We start from the raw sequence: 23591 nt of genomic DNA on the forward strand, positions 1-23591 counted from the left end.
ACCAGCCAGTCGACTACCTTTATACCTGGGCAGGTAGGTGGAGCCATGGGCGGAGTCGGAGGTGGTCAGCCCAGGTATAACAGCGCGACAAGAGGCGACCTCGTATAGTGATACAACAGTGAGAACAGTGATAACAATACAACAGTGATAACTATAGTGTAACGATAGTGAACGATAAAAGTGGTTTACCACATTCACCCCTTGTTTAGATTTGAGTCCGGCGGGGTGAAGTGTACTACCAGTTCTGGTATGTCAGTCTGTCCGGAGGCCTCGTAAGCCTCTCCGATCGTCGCAGCGGCGGTGCTGCATTATCCGGTGTTAATGCTGGTGTCTGCGTGGTCAGCGAAGGCTCGTGGGGTTCCGGCATGCCGTCTACCTGGGCTGGAATTGGGGGGGTGGTGGGGGGGGGTAAAGGTGGTGTCTCCGGAGTGCCCGAGGGTGCGAGGTCTCGTAAGGAGACAGTGTCCTCCCGCCCGTCTGGGTAAGCCACGTAGGCGTACTGGGGGTTGGCGTGCAGGAGGTCCACCCTCTCGACCAGGGGGTCCATTTTATGGGCCCTCACGTGCTTTCGCAGCAAGACGGGCCCCGGAGAGGTCAGCCAGGTTGGTAGAGTGGTTCCCGTAGTCGACTTCCTGGGGAAAACAAACATTCGTTCATGGGGGGTGGCGTTAACGGCAGTGCAAAGTAGTGACCGGATGGAGTGCAGCGCTGTCGGGAGGACTTCCTGCCAGCGGGAGGTTGGGAGGCCCTTAGACTTTAAGGCTAAGAGGACGGCCTTCCATACCGTCGCGTTCTCTCTTTCCACCTGGCTGTTCCCTCGGGGGTTGTAGCTGGTGGTCCTACTTGCTGCAATACCTCTCGCTAGTAGGAACTGACGGAGTTCCTCGCTCATGAAGGAGGAGCCCCGGTCACTATGTATATAGTTCGGGAACCCGAACAAGGCGAAGAGGTCGTTCAGGCACTTGATGACCGTGGTACTGGTCATGTCTGGGCAGGGGAAGGCAAAAGGGAAACGGGAGTACTCATCAACGATGTTGAGGAAGTACACATTGCGGTCAGATGACGGTAGAGGCCCCTTAAAGTCGATGCTCAGGCGCTCGAAGGGGCGGGTGGCCTTGATCAGGCTTGCTCTGTCCGGCCTATAGAAGTGCGGTTTGCACTCGGCGCAGGTCTGGCAGTTCCTGGTCATGGTCCTGACCTCCTCGATGGAGTAGGTCAGGTTGCGGGCCTTAATGAAATGGTAAAGTCTGGTGACCCCGGGGTGGCAGAGGTCGTTGTGGAGGGTCTGAAGTCTATCAATATGCGCGCTGGCGCATGTAATTCGTGAAAGAGCATCAGGGGGTTCGTTCAGCTTACCTGGCCGGTACAAGATATCATAATCGTAGGTGGATAGCTCGATTCTCCACCTCAAGATCTTGTCATTCTTGATTTTGCCCCTCAGCTTGTTATTAAACATGAAAGCAACCGAACGTTGGTCGGTGAGGAGGGTAAATCGTTTGCCTGCCAGGTAATGCCTCCAGCGCCGTACCGCCTCCACAATTGCCTGGGCTTCCTTCTCGACCGACGAGTGTCGGATCTCGGGGCCCTGTAGGGTCCTTGAGAAGAAGGCCACTGGCCTCCCCTCCTGGTTAAGGGTAGCGGCTAGGGCGAAGTCGGATGCATCGCTCTCCACTTGGAAGGGGATGGACTCATCCACTGCGTGCATTGTGGCCTTGGCTATGTCTCCCTTGATGAGGGAGAAGGCCGCGCACGCTTCCTCCGTGAGGGGGAAGGATGTGGACTTCATGAGGGGTCTGGCTTTGTCCGCATAATTGGGCACCCATTGGGCATAGTAGGCGAAGAGCCCCAGGGTTCTCTTAAGTGCCTTAGGGCAGTGGGGGAGGGGTAGCTCCATGAGGGGGCGCATTCTTTCGGGGTCGGGGCCGATGAGTCCGTTCTCTACTACACAGCCAAGGATGGCAAGGCGCGAGGTGTTAAACACACATTTCTCCTTATTGTAGGTGAGGTTCAGCCGTTGGGCCGTACGGAGGAATTTCTCCAGATTCACGTCATGGTCCTGCCGGTCGCGGCCGCAGACGGTGACGTTATCTAGATAGGGGAATGTGGCCTGCAGTCCGTTCTGGTCAACCATCCGGTCCATCTCCCTTTGGAAGACCGAGACCCCGTTGGTGACACCGAAGGGGACCCTAAGGAAGTGGTATAGGCGCCCATTCGCCTCGAAGGCGGTGTACTGGCGGTCCTCGGGGTGGATAGGGAGTTGGTGGTAGGCCGACTTAAGGTCGATGGTCGAGAATACGCGGTATTGTGCAATCTGATTGACCATGTCAGATATGCGGGGAAGGGGGTATGCGTCCAGCTGGGTGTATCTGTTTATGGTCTGGCTGTAGTCGATGACCAGGCGATTTTTATCGCCGGTCTTAACGACCACGACCTGGGCACGCCAGGGGCTGTTGCTCCCCTCGACAATGCCCTCTTTCAGGAGGCGCCGCACCTCAGAGCTAATGAAGGCTCTGTCCCCAGCGCTGTACCGCCTGCTCTTGGTAGCGACGGGTTTGCAGTCGGGGGTGAGGTTAGCGAACAGGGAAGGTGGCGGCACCTTGAGGGTGGATAGGCTGCAGGTGTTACGCGGTGGGCGGTTTAACATTCGCTGGTTGTCGACTGTGAGTGGGGGGAGGGGTCCACCGTATGCTAGGGTTACACTTTGGAGGTGGGATTGGAAGTCCAGCCCTAGTAGGACGGCAGCGCAGAGCTGGGGGAGGACGAGGAGTTTAAAATTTTTATGCTCCGTACCCTTAACCGACAAGGTCACAACACAGTAGCCGCTAACGTCCGTGGCGTGGGACCTCGATGCCATCGAGATTCGGTTGCGCGTTGGCAGGACAGGGAGGGAGTAGTGGCTCACCGTGTCTGGGTGGATGAAGCTCTCCGTGCTTCCGCTGTCGAACAGGCAGGTCGTGGCGTGGCCGTTTACTTTGATGTCCATCATCGACTTGGACAGGTGGTGTGGGCGGGCTTGATCCAGAGTGACGGAGGCTAGTGTGTAGGTAAGCGAGTCGTTGTCGTCTGCGGGCGAGGCGGTCGTCGGGTCCGGAGGCCCGGTGGCAGTTGGGCGTGGTGGGTAAAATGGCGTCTCCCACGAGGTAGGACAAAATGGCGGAGAAGATGGCTGCTCCCATAACTCACATGAGGCACTATTGGGGTTGGTTGCCTTGATCAAAGATGGCTGCCCCCATGACTCACGTGTGGGGATGCTGGCCTCAGTTGCCTTGAAAGAAGATGGCCGCCCCCACAGTTCGCATGAGGCACTGCTGGCCTCTGAAGATCCGCTCCTGCAGGCCTTAGAGAAGTGGCCTTTCTTCCTGCAGGTTGAGCAGGTAGAGTTCCTGGCTGGGCAGCGCGACCTCGGGTGCTTCTCCTGGCCGCAAAAGAAGCAGCCGGCGGCCCGATCGTGGGTGCCCGATGTCGGAGCCGGTACCGGGGGTGGCGGTCCCGGTCGGGTCCGGGACGCCGACGCTGAGGTAGGTCCCGGGGGCGGCGCTGCGAAGGGTATTGCGGTAGGGGTCGGGCCCGAGTCCCAGGGTCGCGAGCAGTACCTGGAAAACGCCTCCTGGTCCTGATGGGCCACCTCTAGGGAGAGAGCGAGGGCTTCAGCTTTGTCCAGGTCGAGGTCTTTAGCTTCAAGCAGTCTTTGCCGTGAGTAGTCGGACCGTAGGCCTTTCACAAAGGCATCGCGGATATTATCTTCCGTATTTTCAACAGCCGTCACCGCTTTAATGTCACAGTTCCTGCCGAGTGCTCTTAGCGCCCGTAAAAATTCAGCTACAGACTCTCCTGGCTGTTGCGGGCGGGATCTTAGGAGGTGCCTGGTGTACATGTAATTTACCGGGCTCCGGTACTGCTGTTTCAGTAGGTTGATAGCGGCCTCGTATGTAGTCGTGTCCTGGATGAGTGCGTATACTCTCGGGCTCGCTTGGGCGTTCAGAACTCTTAGTTTGGATCTCTGAGGGACGCCGGATTCTTCCAGGTAGGATTCGAAGCAGCCCAGCCAGTGTTTGAAGTCGAGGGCTGAGTTTGCTGCCTGTGGGTTTAGATCCAGGTACGGTGGTTTGAGGGCTTGCAGCCAAGCTGGCTGGTGTGGCTGGTGTAGCCCGGTGTCTGAAAGCTGCTGTGGCTGTGCTTCTGGGAGGGCTTCTGGCTGGCCAGTAGTAGACATCTTTAAAATTTAGTCAATAAAATTGATATACCTATCAATTCGTCCAATAAAAAGCGACGAGTTAGGAACGTAACTAAAGGTTTTTATTGACTAAATAACAGAGCCCACCCTCGTGGGTGATCGGGTCCAACAAGGAGGAATACCAGCCAGTCGACTACCTTTATACCTGGGCAGGTAGGTGGAGCCATGGGCGGAGTCGGAGGTGGTCAGCCCAGGTATAACAGCGCGACAAGAGGCGACCTCATATAGTGATACAACAGTGAGAACAGTGATAACAATACAACAGTGATAACTATAGTGTAACGATAGTGAACGATAAAAGTGGTTTACCACAGCTCCTCAGCTTCGTTGGCTGGCCGCCTCAACGGCGTCATTAGCCAAGTCCTCAGGGGATAGCCCTTGTCTCCAAGTAGCCATCCGTTAAGTTGGTCTGGCAGACTGAATAGCGGAGGCACACTAGACTGATGCAGTTGGAATGAGTCATGGCAACTGCCAGAGAACATGGCACAAACATGCAAAATTTCCTTCTTGTGGTCACACACCAGCTGAACATTGAGGGAGTGGAAGCCCTTGCGGTTGACAAAAATACCTGGATTGCGATGGGGTGTCCTAAGGGCCACATGTGTGCAGCCAACGACGCCCTGCACCCTTGGAAAGCCTGCCAGATGAGCTAATCCAACCGCTCGTGCCGTGACACTTGCTCGATCCTTGGTGAAATGGATGTGATTGTGCGCAAGGGCAAAGAGGGCATCGGTTACCTGCGTGATGCAAGTGTGTGCGGCCGCCTGGGAGATGCCGCTGATGTCTGCTGCTGATCCCTGGAATGAGCCTGAGGCAAAAAATGTTGAGTGCGGTGGTGACTTTGACGGCCACTGGTAATGCTTGTCCACCTGGCCCTCTGGGCAGCAGGTCTTGCTGTAGCATTGCGCAGATGTCAGTCACTACCTCTCGCGAAAGTCGGAGCTGCCTTTGGCACTGCTGCTCAGACCCTGTTTGGGAGGTATCTCCTGTGCCGACGGGCTTCCAGGCGCTGGCCCTTTCTGGCCTGTGCAGCCTCAGGTGGGTGAGCAGCAGCCTGGCGCTCCTGCTGCTGCTGCTGTTGCTGGTGCTGCTGTTGTTCCTGGTTCTGCTGGTGCCGCGGCTGGTGCGCGAGCTCCTCTAATGCCCAGATGGGAAGGAAATAAATGGCTCCCATGCTTCTGGTATATGCCTCTGTTGAGGAAGCGCTGAGTGAAGGTGGCGAGAGGGGTTTCTCAGGAGGCCACACTGGAGATGGGTGTGAGGCTCCAACCTTCCACAGGTGTGGTTAAGCCTTGTAAAAGTTGCCCCAGACCTGACACCACTAAGTCCTGCCACCTGCAAATGATGGCTGATCAAATCTCCTCTTTAATGGTTGACCTGCAGTTGATAGTCAGCAATCCAATAGTGCTCCCACCAGGTTTCACATTCGTGATTCCCACCAGGTGTGTTTTATGTGGGAAAAGGGTTAAATTTGCAAGGGCCTGTTAAAATAGCATTAGAGAGGCCATTTAGTTGTAATTAAGGGCCTTAAAGACCAGTCCCGCCTGTTGGGTGTGGGACGGAGTCGGGACCAGCAGACACGCCTGAGTTAAAATTGCTCGGAGTCAGGAACCAGGGGTCCTGCCCGTCAGTTTTTGCGATTGTAACCTCCCGCACGCCTCCAAGCCCGACTCCACAGCTCAATGAAAATCGAGCCCATAGAGTTATACAGCACAGAAAGAGGCCCTTCGGCCCATCGTGTCCGCGCCGGCCATCAAGCCCTGTCTATTCTAATCCCATTTTCCAGCACTTGGTCCATAGCCTTGTATGCTATGTTCTTGCATCTCTCTGTAATTTCCCTGCAAATTTGCTCCTCTATATTCTTCCCACTAGTTGGTGGTCTATAGAATACACCTAGTAGTGTAATGGCACCTCTATTATTTCTTAACTCTAACCAAATAGATTCTGCCCTCGACCCCTCCAGGACATCCTCTCTCTCCAGCACTGTAACATTCTCCTTAATCAATACTGCCACCCCAATACTTTCTTTCCTTCCTTATCTTTCCGAAACACCTTATATCCAGGAATATTTAGTACCCAATCCTGCCCTTTTTTGAGCCAGTTCTCCGTTATCACCACGACATCATATTCCCATGTGGCTATTTGCGCCTGCAGCTCATCAACCTTATTTACCATGCTTTGTGCGTTTACACACATACACCGTAAACCAATCTTAGACCTTCTTGTATTCTCTCTTAGTCTGACTGTGCCTAATACTGTACTATATTTTACTCTAGTGCTATCTGTCTCTCCCAATCCTTTGTGCACCTTGTTTCTCCTTTCTAATGCTACATCCTGCTGCCCACCCCCCTGCCAAATTAGTTTAAACCCTCCCCAATAGCACGAGCAAACCCTCCCGTGAGGATATTGGACCCAGCTCTATGGAGGTGCAACCTGTCCTGCCTGTACTGGTCCCACCTCCCCCAGAACCGTTCACAATGTCCCAGGAATCTAAAGCCCTCCCTCCTGTACCATCTTGCCAGCTACACATTCATCTGCTCTATCCTATTTTTATACTTAGTAGCTTGTGGCACCGGGAGTCACGACCTCTGGCTTTCCCTCCTCAGAAAGTACTAGGCAAACTAATGGGACTAAAGGTGGACAAGTCCCCTGGACCTGATGGCCTGCATCCTAGAGTCTTAATAGAGGTGGCTGCAGAGATAGTGGATGCATTGGTTGTAATCTACCAACATTCCCTGAATTCTGGAGAGGTCCCAGCGGACTGGAAAACCGCAAAAGTAACATCCCTATTTAAGAAAGGAGGGAGACAGAAAGCAGGAAACTATAGACCAGTTAGCCTAACATCTGTCATTGGGAAAATGCTGGAGTCCATCATTAAGGAAGTGATAGCAGGACATTTAGAAAATCATAATATAGTCAAGCAGAGTCAGCATGGTTTTATGAAAGGGAAATCATGTTTGACAAATTTGCTGGAGTTCTTTGAGGATGTAACAAGCAGGGTGGATAAGGGGGAACCAGTAGATGTCGTGTATTTAGATTTCCAGAAGGCATTCAATAAGGTTCCACATAAAAGGTTACTACATAAGATAAGAGCTCACGGGGTTGAGGGTAATATATTAGCATGGATAGAGGATTGGCTAACTAACAGACAACAGAGAGTCGGGATAAATGGGTCATTTTCAGGTTGGCAAACTGTAACTAGTTGGGTGCCACAGGGATCAGTGCTGGGTCCTCAACTATTTACAATCTATATTAATGACTTGGATGAAAGGACTGAGTGTAATGTAGCCAAATTTGCTGATGATACAAAGATAGGTGGGAAAGCAAATTGTGTGGAGAACGCAATGAATCTCCAAAGGGATATAGATAGGCTAAGTGAGTGGGCAAAAATCTGGCAGATGGAGTTTAATGTGGGAAAATGCGAGGTTATCCGCTTTGGTAGGAAAAATAAAAAAGCAAATTATTATTTAAATAGAGAGAGATTACAAAATGCTGAGGTACAGAGGGATCTGGGGGTTCTTGTACATGAATCACAAAAAGTTAGCATGCAGGTACAGCAAGTAATTAGGAAGACAAATGGAGTGTTGGCCTTTATTGCAAAGGGAATGGAGTATAAAAGTAGGGAAGTCCTGTTACAACTGTACAGGGCGTTGATGAGACCACACCTGGAGTACTGCGTACAGCTTTGGTCTCCTTATTTAAGGAACGATATACTTGCATTGGAGGCAGTTCAGAGAAGGTTCACGAGGTTGATTCCGGAGATGAAGGGGTTGTCTTATGAAGAAAGGTTGAGCAGGTTGGGCCTATACTCATTGGAGTTTAGAAGAATGAGAGGGGATCGTATTGAAACATATAACATTCTGAAGGGGCTTGACAAGGTAGATGCAGAGAGAATGTTTCCCTTCGTACGGGAATCTAGAACTAGGGGGCGTAATTTCAGAATAAGGGAAAACCCTTTTAAATCGGAAATGAGGTGGAATTTCTTCTCTCAGAGGGTAATGAATCTTTGGAATTCTCTTCCCCAGAGAGCTGTGGAGGCTGGGTCATTGAATATATTTAAGGTGGAGATAGACAGATTTTTGAATGATAAGGGTGTCAAGGATTATGGAGAGCGGGCAGGGAAGTGGAGTTGAGGCCAAGATCAGAACAGCCATGATCTTATTGAATGGCGGAGCAGGCTCGAGGGGCCAAATGACCTACTCCTGCTCCTACGCCTTATGTTCTTAAAGAATGTTCTGCAGCCACTCAGTGACATCCTTGACCCTGGCACCAGGGAGGAAACATTCTGTGGCTGCAGAAAAGCCTGTCTGAATCCCCTATCACTATTGCTTTCCCGATCTTCATTCTCCCCACCGTACAGTTGAGCCATCCATGGTGCCGTGGATTTGGCTCTGGCTGTACTCCCCAGAGGAACCATTGCCCTCACCAATACTGGTTAGAGAGTGAGATGCACTCAGGGGACTCCTGCTCTACCTGCATGGTCCTCCTTGTCTGGTTGGTGGACACCCATTCCCTCTCTGCCTGCACACCCTTACGCTGCAGGGTGACTACGCAGCCACAGTTCTGTTCTGGCTGAAATCCTGCTGGAACGTGTCCATGGAAAAGTTTTGTCATGAAGAATGGATGGTTGGGCAAGAACACTGGAGGATGGCTGACACCTGAGGAATTGTGCCCCCATTATAAGTTGCTGCCTTTTGAAGGGCAGGGGAGAAAATTAGGAGGAAAAAAGGATGAAGTTGTAATGTAATATGTGATGTGTTTTGATTACAGCTGTTTGACCACATTGTGGATTGCATCACTGACTTCCTGGATTACATGGGTATGAAAGGCGCCCAGCTGTCCATGGGCTTCACATTCTCCTTCCCTTGTTTGCAGAATAGTTTGGATCAGGCAAGTCCATACAATGTTGTGGGTGATTTATTCCCCTCAGTTATAAATAAATAGAATGTGCAATGATTGGTCTAGTATTAAAATATGAAATCACCATTACAAAATAATTAAAGATAAGAGAAGCCATTCAGCCCACCTTAAGTCATCGTTCCCTACAACCCCTCATTCACAGCATTAATCTGTCAATGTCTCCAGGACTTCTACCTCTACAGTTAATTTCCAACTGTTGGTCACTTTGCATGAAGAAGAACTTTGAGATCAGTCTTAAATATGTCTTTGAGCAGCTTGTACCTGTGTCTCAGTAATGTGCTCCAGATCTAGCCGCGCCTCTAGCCAAGCTGTTCCAGTACAGCTGCAACACTGGCAGCTACCTGACAAACTGGAAAATTGCCCAGGTATGTCCTGTGCACAAAAAGCACGAAAATCCAATCCAGTCAATTACCACCCCATCAGTCTACTCTCAATCATCAGCAAAGTGACGGAAGGTGTCATCGACAGTGCTAACAAGCGGCTTTTACTTACCAATAACCTGCTCACCGATGCTCAGTTTGGGTTCCGTCAAAACCACTTGGCTGCCGACCTCATTACAGCCTTGGTCCAAACATGGACAAAAGTGCTGAATTCCAGAGTGTTAAGTATGTGTATTGTATTGAACAATTAACACAAAGACTTAAACGTATAACTCAAACAGGTCTTTACTGGTTGGAGGTAGGGACTATACGTAGGTCTTTACTTCATGCCCACAGGCGGGAGCTGAGGGGAGATCAGTACCCACAGTACTATTTATACCCCTATGGCCAGGAGTGGTACTGCGTATCACTACGCCCTACAAGTAGTGCAGTCCTGTCCATAGGTTCAAAGTAGCACACATATTACATACACAACATTCCTCCCTTCCTAGCTTTACAGTCATCTCCCCATTTAACATAACGTAATAACATATATACATATATAACTTCAGGTTTACATAACAGAATAACATAGATACATAGATAACTTCATGTCAAAACAGATCACAGATTCAGTCTCTGTGGAAAACAGTTCACAGATTCAATCTCTGTGGTATAGTCGGTTCACGTTGCTGGAGTGACTCATTCAATAGTCCTTCCATGGATTTAACAGTTTGAACTTCCGAACTGAATTGGCTCCGTTCGGAGGGACCACGTGTGTGATCTGGTAGAGGTAATAATGGTTCAGATGGGTCATCTTCTGTTTCGACTTTCCCTTTTCTGCTTCTTGGAGACTCTCTGGGCTCCACTGTCAGCTGCCAGCTGCATGCGCAGTTCCTCCTTCTCTTCCTCCTTTTTCCGTAGTAGAGCCACCTTCTCCCGATGTTCCGTAGACTTTCGGTGCTCCTCCATGATTTCTGTATGGTGGGAGTCGAAGTTACAAGTTGGGCAGGACAGGACATAGTAATATTCGGTGTCGTCCTGATCTAGGCCAGCGAGAGGGTCTTCTATTTCCTCCATACCCAGCTGGGCGTTAGCCAGCTTTTGTTCCAAGTCCAGACATCTTTCCTGAAGAGACTTCTTCATGCGTACCTCTTCATCCAGCTTTTTCTGGGCTTTCAGCAAGTCGTTTACTAATGACCTCATTTGAGATTTTACTACTTCAACTTCTTTTGGAGATTGATTGATCGGACTATTCAACCCCTCTACCGGAGCAGCTGTTTCAGCGGTCTGTTGTTCTACGTTGACGTGAGTCAGCGTACTTTTGGCATCCAAGGGCTGCTCTGTTGCAGTCATCTCAGTCTGTGTTGCCACCTCAGCTCTTCCAATAACCTTTGAGAGCTCCGAACCCCTTTCGTTTGAATATTGAAGTTCGTGTTCAAGTTTTTCCCATTTCAGAGTCCTGTCCTTCAGCATATGCAGGAGTTGGCTGACCGTTAACTCCTCTGACATCAGACGTTTTGTGTGCTCCTGCTCCATTTTCTCCATCAGCTGCTTCTGTTGTCTTTCCAGATTCTCCAACTCTATATCAAAGAACTCTTTCGTTGCATTCAACTCTTGCTCAAAACGGCGAAGCATTTGTTCTAATTGCTGTTGTAGTTTGAAATGGAGTTGAGTTCGAGCCCGGTGTCCCTCAGAAATGGGCACATCAGTAGACTTGCCAGACTCAGAATCCACAGTTAAACTATGTTGTTGTTGCTCAGTGGAATTCTGTGCTGAAACTTTGTCTTTTGCACCTGAGTTGGGCTTACCATCATCCGTTCCAGAGTCTGGGCCGACTATCTTCACCGAGTTCTCACTCGTTATTGTTTGTAGGAAATGCCAGTCCATATTCATTTTCCTAATCCACTCCCGTCCTAGTAGTGGAGAACCTCCTTCAGATATCACATATAAGTCCATTATTTGACTGTCTTCACCCTTGTGGACCACTGCAACCTCTATTTTCCCGATGGGGTACACTCTTTGCCCCGTGTATGTTTTCAATATAATCCCCGTATCCTGTAGGGGAATATGTTGGAATAACTTTCCGTAATCTTTCTTATTTATGACCGTCAATGCCGATCCAGTGTCCAATTCCAGTTTTACTTGGACTCCTTCTATCTGAAGAGTGACCCAAATTGTCTGGAGGTCTGCACCCTTACCAGCGTTGAGTACTCTTAAGCTAGCCAGTTCATTACAGCTTAAGCTAGCCAGTTCATTACTGCTAGCGTCTGAATCGGACTCCTGTTCGGTCACCTTGTGTACCTTTGCGTATTTTCCTTGCGGTGACTTCTTGTTGCTGGTCTTCTTCCCTGACCTGCATACTCTAGCTATATGTCCAAGCCTACCACAAGTTCTACATTCTTGGTTTTTAAACCAACACTGGTTCTGATCATGCGTTGTCTTTCCACAACGATAACATTTGCCAGAACTCACACCCAATTTGTGTGCACTGAGCTCCGGTGACCGTAGCTGCATTACTGCCGTGCCTCTCGCTGCGGCTTCGTGTGCTGCTGCCATAGTGACCGCCTTCTCAAGCGTCAGCTCATTCTCCTTGAGCAGTCGCTTTTGTGTATCCTGTTTAAATAAACCACACACAAATTTGTCTCGTAGTGCATCTGTCAGTCCCGTTCCAAACTGGCAATATTTCGCTAATTTACGCAATTCCAGCAAATATCCAGCATTGCTTTCATGCTGTAGCTGCCTTCTGTTGTAAAATTTAAATCGTTCCGCTAGCATCAGCGGCGTGAGGTTTAGATGATCTTTCAGGACAGTAACAATCTCATCGAACGTCTTATCCGCCGGTTCATCTGGTGATAACAGGTGTTTCAATTGCCCGTATGTCTTCGCACCCATTAAATTTAATAATGTTAGAGCTTTATCTTGGTCACGAATTTTATTGGCCTTACAATAATTTTTACTCTTTCAACATATATGGCCCAATCTTCGAGGTCACTATCAAAGGTGCTAATATTCCCGTGTTTAGGCATTGTAGATTTGCAATTTCTCAGATTTTATTTTCTTTACTTGTTATCAAAGATGGCGGCTTCCCGCTCTTGCCGTCGTCCTCCGCCCACAAAATGGCGGTTTTCCCACGCTTGGCGGTCTTCACCCGTCCCCCGACGCCATCTCCCTTCAGCCCCCGAGTGCGGCCCTTATCTTCACCGCGATCGCCCGAGTGCGGCCCTTATCAGCGGATGCGATCGCTGGATCGCGAAGTGGCTCCCGACCGAAGCGGCTCTTGCTCGCTCCCTCCCGGGCTCTGGCTTACCCGCTCGCGCGTTTCACCGCGGCTCTTATCAGGGATTGCGATCGCCCTTATCTTCTCCAACTTCCCCAGCCCTGTCTTTGCAGCCAACGCTGCACGGCTTACCCCACCACCTAGGTTGAACAAGGAAACTGCAGAAAGACTTCTGTCAGTCGCTGGAAGCTGTCAGGATGGCTGCTGCACTCCAGTGCTCAGTCGCTGATGGAGGCTTCAGAGTCCTAAAGCCTGTCGCTTCTAGTGGGGTGGTGATGTTTGAAACCTCTCTTCAACTGCCGCAGGGTAAGAACCTGACTCGTCGCCAGTGTTAAGTATGTGTATTGTATTGAACAATTAACACAAAGACTTAAACGTATAACTCAAACAGGTCTTTACTGGTTGGAGGTAGGGACTATACGTAGGTCTTTACTTCATGCCCACAGGCGGGAACTGAGGGGAGATCAGTACCCACAGTACTATTTATACCCCTATGGCCAGGAGTGGTACTGCGTATCACTACGCCCTACAAGTAGTGCAGTCCTGTCCATAGGTTCAAAGTAGCACACATATTACATACACAACACAGAGGTGAGGTGAGAGTGACTGCCCTTGACATCAAGGCAGCATTTGACTGAGTGTGGCATCAAGGAGCCCTAGTAAAATTAAAGTCAATGGAAATCGGGGAAAACTCTTCACTGGCTGGAGTCATACCTAGCACAAAGGAAGGTGGTTGTGGTTGTTGGAGGCCAATCATCACAGCCCCATGACATCGCTAAGGAGTTCCTCAGGGCAGTGTCCGAGGCCCAACCATCTTCAGCTGCTTCATCAATGACCTTCCCTCATCATAAGGTCAGAAGTGGGGATGTTCACTGATGGTTCCACAGTGTTCAGTTCCATTTGCAATTCCTCAGATAATAAAGCAGTCAGTGCCTGCATGTAGCAAGACCTGGACAACATCCAGGCTTGTGCTGATAAGTGGCAAGTAACATTCGCACCACACAAGTGCCAGGCAATGACTATCTCCAACAGGAGAGAGTCTAACCACCTCCCCTTGACATTCAATGGCATTACCGAAACCATCACCATCAACATCCTGGGGGGTCACCATTGACAAGAAGCTTAACTGGACCAGCCACATAAATACTGTGACTACAAGAGCAGGTCAGAGGCTAGATATTCTGTAGCGAGTGACTCACCTCCTGACCCCCCAAAGCCTTTCCACAACCGACAAGGCACAAGTCAGGACTGTGATGGAATAATCTCCACCTGCCTGGATGAGTGGAGCTCCAACAACACTCAAGAAGCTCGACACCATCCAGAACAAAATAGCCCACTTGATTGGCACCCCATCCACCACCTTAAATATTCACTCCCTCCACCACCGGCGCAACATGCCTGCAGTGCATACCATCTACAAGATGCATTGCAGCAACTCGCCAAGGCTTCTTCGGCAGCACCTCCCAAACGCATGGCCTCTACCACCTAGAAGGACAAGGGCAGCAGGCGCATGGGAATACGAGCATTACCAAGTTCCCCTCCAGGTTACACACCATCCTGATTTGGAAATATATCGTCGTTCCTTCATCGTCGTTGGGTCAAAAACCTGGAACTCCCTCCCTAACAGCACTGTGGGAGTACCTTCACCACAAGGACTGTCGCGGTTCAAGAAGGCGGCTCACCACCACCTTCTCAAGGGAAACTAGGGATTTGCAATAAATGCAGGCCTTGCCAGCGATGCCCACATCCTGCGAATGAATGAATTTAAAAATCTTCCAGGTTTATTTTTTCCAATCCATTTAATGAATTATGTGGCTTTATCAGCTTCCCTCTCATTCACCTTTTAAAGTTTACAGCCCAAGTTTATCTAGCCTCTCCTCACAGTTCAGTTATCTGACACTGAGGTCTGCCTCATGGCTCTTCTCTGCATTGTCTCTAGGGTTTGAATATTTCCTATGAGTCTCGGTGACCAAAACTACACACAATAGTCAAGGTGCAGCCTGACTGTACAATTTTTAGCATAATGTCCTCCGATTGTGTTCTACTGATTAAGGAATATAGTTTGGCATTCTGTTTGCTGAGTGTTACAAAGTAACTGAGCATAAGTGTTGAGTCTACTAATATCCTCCAAACTCTTTTGGCTTCACCCTTAGTTATTTTGGCACCATTCATAGAATATATATGTCACCCATTTTTCTTCCATTATTGTCACATTTACGGATTTTTTTAAACCATTGTAAGACAATTTGAATCTGACAAACCGAACATGGTTGCAACATAATCCTCTTATTGAGTTTGACCAGTCGACACACTGAGAAATAACTAATATTACCCCATTTTTCCCAGGTAGAGATGTAACCTCCATCGATCCTTTCAATCCTGACTCCCTCTACAAATTGTTAACATATGAACATACGAATTAGGAGCAGGAGTAGGCCACTCGACCCCTCGAGCCTGCTCTGCCATTCAATAAGATCATGGCTGATCTGATTACTCCACATTCCCGCCTACCCCCAATAGCCTTTCACCTGCTTGCTTATCAAGAATCTATCTACCTCTGCTTTAAAAATATTCAAAGACTCTGCTTCCACCGCCCTCTGAGGAAGAGAGTTCCAAAGACTCACGACCTTCTGTGAGAAAAAAATTCTCCTCATCTCTGTCTTAAATGGACGACCCCTTATTTTTAAACAGTGACCCCAGTTCTAGATTCTCCCACAAGAGGAAACATCCTCTCCACATCCACCCTGTCCAGACCCCTCAGGATCTTATATGTTTCAATCCAGTCACCTCTTACTCTTCTAAACTCCAGCGGATACAAGCCTAGACTGTCCAACCTTTCCTCATAAGACAACCTTCCCATTCCAGGTATCAGTCTAGTAAACCGTCTCTGAACTGATTCCAACGCATTTACATCCTTCCTTAAATAAGGAGACCAATACTGTACACAGTACTCCAGATGTGGTCTCACCAATGCCCTGTATAACTGAAGCATAACCTCCCTACTTTTGTATTCAATTCCTCTCGCAATAAACGATAAAATTCTATTAGCTTTCCTAATTACTTGCTGTACCTGCATAGTAACCTTTTGCGATTCATGCACTAGGACACCCAGATCCCTCTGCATCTCAGAGCTCTGCAATCTCTCACCATTTAGATAATATGCTTCTTTTTTATTCTTTCTGCCAAAATGGACAATTACACATTTTCCCACATTATACTCCATTTGCCAGATATTTGCCCACTCACTTAACCTATCTATATCCCTTTGTAGCCTCCTTATGTCCTCTTCACAATTTACTTTCCTAATTACCTTTGTGCCATCAGCAAAATTAGCAACCATACCTTCGGTCCCTTCATCCAAGTCATTTATATAAATTGTAAAAGGTTGAGGCCCCAGCACTGATCCCTGTGGCACACCACTCGTTACATCTTGCCAACTAAAAAATGACCCATTTATGCCAACTCTCTGTTTCCTGTTAGCTAGCGACTCTTCTATCCATGCCAATATGTTACCCCCTACACCATGAGCTTTTATTTTCCGCAATAACCTTTGATGTGGTACCTTATCAAATGCCTTCTGGAAATCTAAGTACAGTACATCCACTGGTTCCCCTTTATCCACAGCACATGTTACTTCCTTAAAGAACTCCAATAAATTGGTTAAACATGATTTCCTTTTCACAAAACCATGTTGACTCTGCCTGATTACCTTGAACTTTTCTAAGTGTCCTGCTATAACGTCTTTAATAATAGCTTCTAACATCTTCCCTATGACAGATGTTAAGCTAACTGGCCTGTAGTTTCCTGCTTTCTGTCTCCCTCCCTTTTTGAATAAAGGAGTTACATTTGCTATTTTCCAATTTAATGGAACCTTCCTGTGGTAAACCACTGTTTGTATTCCTGTTTGTCCTGTTTGTATTCCACTGTGTACATGCCTGGACATGCCTCGGCTGACTCCTCCCACAGGTCCTAGTATAAAGGTGACTGCTCCCCAGCCCTTGGTATCCTGGACAGGTCGACCACTCGAGGCAGACCTCCATTCTGTTGTTAATAAAAGCCTTTAGTTACTCTTCTAACTCTCAGTCTTTTATGAGTAATTGATAGCGCATCAATTTTATTAACAACATTTTTATAATGGAGAAGATCCTCACACCAGCATGCCTGGACTTAGATCATCGGGAGGCGGACTCATCCACCAAGTTTACTCACTGGCTTAAGTGTTTCGAAAAATTCCTGACCGCCTCCGAAGCAATCAAATCGGACGAGGACAAACTGGATGTCCTGACCTCCAAAGTGAACCACCGAGTGTACTCGGTCATCCAAGACGCGACCTCGTACGCGGACGCTATCAAGCTCCTCAAGGACCAGTACACGCGCCCAGTGAACGAAGTGTACGCCAGGCACCTCCTGGGGAGTCGTAAACAACAACCTGGGGAATCGACCGTGGAATACCTTCAGGCACTGTCTGTGCTTGGCCGGGCCTGTGGTTGTAAGGATGTAAAGGCCGCCGTGTACACAGAGGAACTTATCCGGGACGCTTTTGTAGCGGGCCACAGATCCAATTACACACGACAGCGACTGTTGGAGCAGAGTAACCTCGACCTCAACAAGGCCTCTGAACTCGCACTATCGTTGGATGCAGCCTACCAGGGCATGGATGCCTACTCCTCTGCACCGTGGACGCCGCGGGGAATGACAGCCTGGGACACGGTAGGACCGCCTCATAGCGCTGTGCCACCCCAGCCACACCCCAACAACGGCCCAACTACCGCAGCAGTGTCCCAAGGCCAGACAGCAGTGCCCCAAGGCCAGAAATGCTACTTCTGTGGGCAGGCAAAACACCCCAGAGCGCGCTGCCCGGCGAAAAACGCGATCTGCTCGGGCTGCGGGAAGAAGGGACACTACGCTAGCGTCTGCAGGGCCAAAGCCACCCCGAACCCCAGCAGCGCCGCGTGTGGGCCATGCGGGCCACCATTTTGGACCTCCCCGGCCGTGTGCGAATCACCGGTACAGCAGCCATTTTGGACGCCTCCAGCTACATGGGGATCATGGACGCCGCCATCTTGGACGACAGCCGGGACGCAGCAGGCCCCCGACACCGCCTCATCTGATACCCGCAGCGGCACACCGACCCCTATGCTGGCATCCGTTACACTGGACCAAGCGAGACCGCACCAACTGGCCAGTTCCACAATGGACATTAAGGTAAATGGTCACGATACAATCTGCCTTTTTGACTCTGGGAGCACGGAGAGCTTCATCCACCCCGACACGGTGTGGCGTTGCTCTCTCCCAGTCCTGCCTGCGCAACAGCGGATTTCTACGGCCTCCGAGACCCAGTCGGCGGACATCGGCGGCTACTGCGTGGTGACACTCGTAGTAGACGGGACCGTGTACGATCATTTTAAACTTCTGGTCCTACCTGACCTCTGCGCTGCCGTCCTGCTGGGGTTAGATTTTCAGTGCCACCTTAAAAGTGTTACGATGGCGTACGGTGGACCCCTACCCCCACTCACAGTCCGCAGCCAGCAGCTTCCAAATTGCCCGCCGCGCACCAGGTGCAACCTCTCCACACTCAGAGTCACCCCCCCACCACTGTTTGCTAACCTCACCCCCGACTGTAAGCCCATCGCCACAAAGAGCAGGCGATACAGTGCCGGGGACAGGGTTTTCATTAAAACCGAAGTGGAGCGGCTCCTGAAAGAAGGGATTATTGAGGGCAGCACCAGCCCCTGGCGAGCCCAGGTTGTGGTCGTTAAGACCAGCGAGAAGCAGCGCCTGGTCATCGACTACAGCCAGACAATAAATCGCTACACCCTGCTGGACGCCTACCCACTCCCCCGTATAGCTGATATGGTCAACCAGATCGCGCAGTACCGCGTCTTCTCGACCATTGACCTGAAATCAGCGTACCACCAGCTCCCCATCCGCCCTGAGGACCGCCAGTACACTGCCTTTGAGGCAAACGGCCGCCTCTATCACTTCCTTAGGGTTCCCTTTGGCGTCACCAACGGGGTCTCCATCTTCCAAAGGGAGATGAACCGGATGGTAGATCAAAATGCGTTGCAGGCCACTTTCCCATATCTGGACAATGTGACCATCTGCGGCCGTGACTTGCAGGACCATGACGCAAACCTCGAAAAATTCCTCCGCACCGCCCAACTCCTAAACCTGACATATAACAAGGAGAAGTGCATATTCCGCACAAACCGCCTCGCCATCCTTGGCTGTGTTGTGGAACATGGAGTCATCGGCCCCGACCCCGACCGGATGCGTCCCCTTATGGAACTTCCACTGCCCCACTGCCTCAAGGCCCTGAAGAGGTGCCTAGGGTTTTTCTCCTATTACGCCCAGTGGGTCCCCTACTATGCGGACAAGGCCCGTCCGCTGATCAAGTCCACCTCTTTTCCCTTGACGGCAGAGGCCCGCTTAGCCTTCCACCGTATCAAGGAGGACATTGCCAAAGCCACCATGCACGCAGTGGACGAATCCATCCCCTTCCAGGTGGAAAGCGACGCATCCGACTTTGCCCTGGCCGCTACCCTCAATCAGGCGGGGAGACCCGTGGCCTTCTTTTCACGAACCCTCCAAGGCCCGGAGACCAGACACTCCGCTGTTGAGAAGGAGGCCCAGGCGATTGTGGAGGCTGTGCGTCATTGGAGGCACTACCTGGCCGGAAAACGATTTACCCTGCTCACTGACCAACGTTCAGTTGCTTTTATGTTTAACAACAAGCAGAGGGGCAAAATCAAAAATGACAAGATCTTGAGGTGGAGAATCGAACTTTCCACCTACAACTACGAGATCTTGTACCGGCCCGGGAAGCTAAATGAACCCCCGGATGCGCTATCGCGTGGCACCTGCGCCAGCACGCAGATCGATAGACTACGGGTCCTCCACAATGACCTCTGCCACCCGGGGGTCACCAGGTTCTTCCACCTCATCAAGGCCCGCAACCTGCCTTACTCTATTGAGGAGGTCAGGACCATGACCAGGAACTGCCAAGTCTGCGCTGAGTGCAAACCACACTTTTATAGACCAGACAGGGCCCACCTGATAAAAGCCACTCGCCCCTTCGAGCGCCTGAGCGTTGATTTTAAAGGGCCTCTCCCCTCCTCCGACCGCAATGTGTACTTCCTCAATATTATTGATGAGTACTCCCATTTCCCGTTCGCCTTCCCCTGCCCGGACGTGACCAGTGCCACGGTCATTAAATGTCTGAACAACCTCTTCACCCTGTTCGGCTTCCCCAGCTATATCCATAGCGACCGGGGCTCATCGTTTATGAGCGACGAACTCCGTCAGTACCTGCTAACTAGGGGTATTGCCACAAGCAGGACCACCAGTTACAACCCCCGGGGGAACGGACAGGTGGAAAGAGAAAATGCGACAGTTTGGAAGGCCATCCTGCTAGCCTTAAAGTCTAGGGGCCTTCCAACCTCCCGCTGGCAGGATGTGCTCCCCGATGCGCTCCACTCTATTCGGTCACTGCTCTGCACTGCCACTAACACCACCCCTCATGAGAAAATGTTTGTCTTCCCAAGGAAGTCCACATCAGGGACATCGCTACCGCCATGGCTGACGTCCCCAGGGCCGGTCCTACTGAGAAGACACGTGAGGACCCATAAAACGGACCCCCTGGTCGAGAGGGTCGACCTCCTCCACGCCAACCCCCAGTATGCTTACATCGCATACCCGGACGGGCGGGAGGACACAGTCTCCATAAGAGACCTTGCACCCTCGGGGACCACAGTAACCCACTACCCACTACCACCCCCCCCCACGATCCGATATCCAGCCCCAGCAGACGGCAGGCCTGGGCCCCGCGACCCGCTCGACATCTACGAGGACGACACGCCTGTGCCACAGCCTACGCTGGACTCGACGCCGGAAGCTTCACTACCCCTGCCGTCGCCACGCCGATCACAGCGGCAGACAAGACCTCTGGAGAGACTCCAATACACTAACTTTTAATACACTTCACCCCGCCGGACTCAATTTTAAACAAGGGGTGAATGTGGTAAACCACTGTTTGTATTCCTGTTTGTCCTGTTTGTATTCCACTGTGTACATGCCTGGACATGCCTCGGCTGACTCCTCCCACAGGTCCTAGTATAAAGGTGACTGCTCCCCAGCCCTTGGTATCCTGGACCGGTCGACCACTCGAGGCAGACCTCCATTCTGTTGTTAATAAAAGCCTTTAGTTACTCTTCTAACTCTCAGTCTTTTATGAGTAATTGATAGCGCATCACTTCCCCGAATCTAGGGAATTTTGGAAAATTAAAACCAATGCATCAACTATCTCACTAGCCACTTCTTTTAAGACCCTAGGATGAAGTCCATCAGGACCTGGGGACTTGTCAGCCCGCAGCTCCAACAATTTGCTCAGTACCACTTCCCTGGTGATTATAATTTTCTTGAGTTCCTTCCTCCCTTCCATTTCCTGATTTACGCTATTTCTGGGATGTTACTTGTATCCTCTATAGTGAAGTCCAATGCAAAATACCTGTTCAATTCAACTGCCATTTCCTTATTTTCCATTATTAATTCCCCAGGCTCACTTTCTATAGGACCAATGCTCACTTTGTTAACTCTTTTCTTTTTAAAATATCTATAGAATCTCTTACTATCTGTTTTTATATTTCTAGCCAGCTTTCTCTTGTACTCTAATTTTTCTCTCCTTATTAATCTTTTAGTAATTCTTTGCTGTTTTTAATATTCTATCCAATCTTCTGACCTGCCACCCATCTTTGTGCAATTATATGCTTTTTCTTTAAGTTTGATACTATCTTTTAGCATTTTTACTTAACCACTGATGGTGGGTCCTCCCCTTGGAATTTTTCTTTCTCGTTGGAATGTATCTATTCTGTGTATTCTGAAATATCCCCTTAAATGTCTGCTACTGCAACTCTATTGACCTATCCCTTAACCTAATTTGCCAGTTCACTTTAGCTAGCTCTGCTTTCATGTCCTCATAATTGCCTTATTTAAGTTTAAAATACTACTCTTGGACCCGCTCTTCTCTCCCTTAAACTGAATGTAAAATTCAATCATATTATCTCGTTGCACAATACCAGGTCTAGTACAGCCTGCTCTCTGGTTGGCTCCAGAATGTGCTGTTCTAAGAAACTATCCCAAAAACATTCTATGAACTCCTCATCTAGGCTACCTTTGCCCATCTGATTTTTCCAGTCTATGGGGTCGATTTTAACTCTGGTGCGGGGAATTGTCGGGTTCCCCAAATTTGGTGTTTCCCAAACGAATCTAAATGGGTGTGTGAGATTGATGCAATTTTTACTCAATTGGCCAATTGATTTCCAACGTGTGGGAAACCTTGGCAAATGAGTATTTCCAGTCAGAAAGTCGCATAATATGACATCATTATTGCTGCTGCATTTAGGGTCTCCAACAAGCCTTGCTTCTTCTGCAGGCTGCTAACCTTTTGGCATTTGCTGATACACTGAGCTGGAAGCAAAATGGCAAGAGAAAGACCGAGGTCGGTGATGTGCCATCAATAACTCAAGGACAAGAAGTTAAAGGATTCAACTGAAGGCTTTTAATCGCTAAGAACATTGCACGTCATTCCACATCGGATTCGTCAGGCAGAATGACTCATACAGCTCTTGAGACCTTTATATGACAAAAGACAGGGGCGGAGCCAATACACACAATAGAGGAAAAGGGGGCGGTACACACAATACAATGCAGGTAAAACACAGGGGCTGACGAAGACATATATTTCATCACAGTCGGCACTCCATTTTGACGACGTTGCCCTGCAGGCTTTAGTGGAGGGAGCAAGAGCTCACAAGGAGGTGCTCTTCCCTTCATCAGGGAGGAAGGAGGAAGATGCCTCCCCAGCAGACAAAGGCTGCGTGGCTGCAAGTGGCACAGGAGGTCAACTCCTCATCGGCTACCCGCAGAACCTGGATACAGTGCAGGATGAGATTTCATGACCTTCAGCACACTGGAAAAGTGAGTATCTCTCTCATTCTGATCTCCATTGCCTCTCCTCACCAGCACTCAGCTTTAGCAATCTCTTCCTCCACATCCCACTTGACACTGACATCCATGCACCCTTACCCATTCCCTCTCTCTCTATGCTCACATTCACCTAACTATTCGACTATGCAGCCCTCATACTCCCTATCATTGTGACGCTATGTAAACAACTGACAACACACAGGGAGGGCCCTTGGTCTTGCCACCTCACTCCATCTTTGTCTCCTTCTAAGCATATATGCTATGGATTCTCTACACTCACTCCTTCATTCTCACTCGAACTCCACTTGTCTCCCTCATTGCAGGAAAAGAGAGCTCACAATAAAAGAGAACGAGCGAGGACAGGAGGAGGGCCACCATCAGTAGCCCAGCTCATCCCCTGGGAGGTGGCCATCCTGGAGATCGTAGCACTGGAGGATGAGGCGCAAGTGGGGGATGGACAGATGGGTGCATCACAGCAAGCTGGTGACAGAATAGTTTTCCATCTCTCTCATTGACATTGCATGAGTTGCTGATAATGATTCTGAAGCTATAACAGATGGACCTATGATCATCTGCAATATGCAATGTGCATGTAACCTTGGCATCACATCTCTAACTCTTTCCTTTACTCCACCATCGAGAGCCCCTGTCCCCACTGTCCAGGAGGAAAAGCCTGAGCTTCCAGACTCCTCAGAGGAATCTGCAACCTCTGAGGGTGCAGCGTCAGCAGAATTCAGCGCACTCAGCACCAGCGCAGACACTCACACCTCGGTGGGATCTTCGGGACATAGAGTAGTGTTGTCACCTGGTGTAT

At 49.9% G+C, this 23591-nt stretch overlaps 1 protein-coding gene across 1 annotated transcript in view; it reads left to right on the forward strand.

Moving 5' to 3' along the window:
* The window catches only part of LOC147113724 (hexokinase HKDC1-like), a 357159-nt gene that overhangs the window by 250326 nt on the left and 83242 nt on the right, over nucleotides 1-23591 (forward strand). Inside the window, exon 9 of the mRNA XM_085996154.1 lies at nucleotides 9005-9139. Within this exon, the coding sequence (XP_085852280.1) occupies nucleotides 9005-9139 (135 nt within the window). The remainder of the gene's footprint in view (nucleotides 1-9004; nucleotides 9140-23591) is intronic.

This window comes from Somniosus microcephalus, chromosome 8 (assembly GCF_052327205.1).
Source record: "Somniosus microcephalus isolate GS21.2 chromosome 8, FLI_Smic_1.0, whole genome shotgun sequence".
Lineage (NCBI taxonomy): Eukaryota > Metazoa > Chordata > Chondrichthyes > Squaliformes > Somniosidae > Somniosus > Somniosus microcephalus.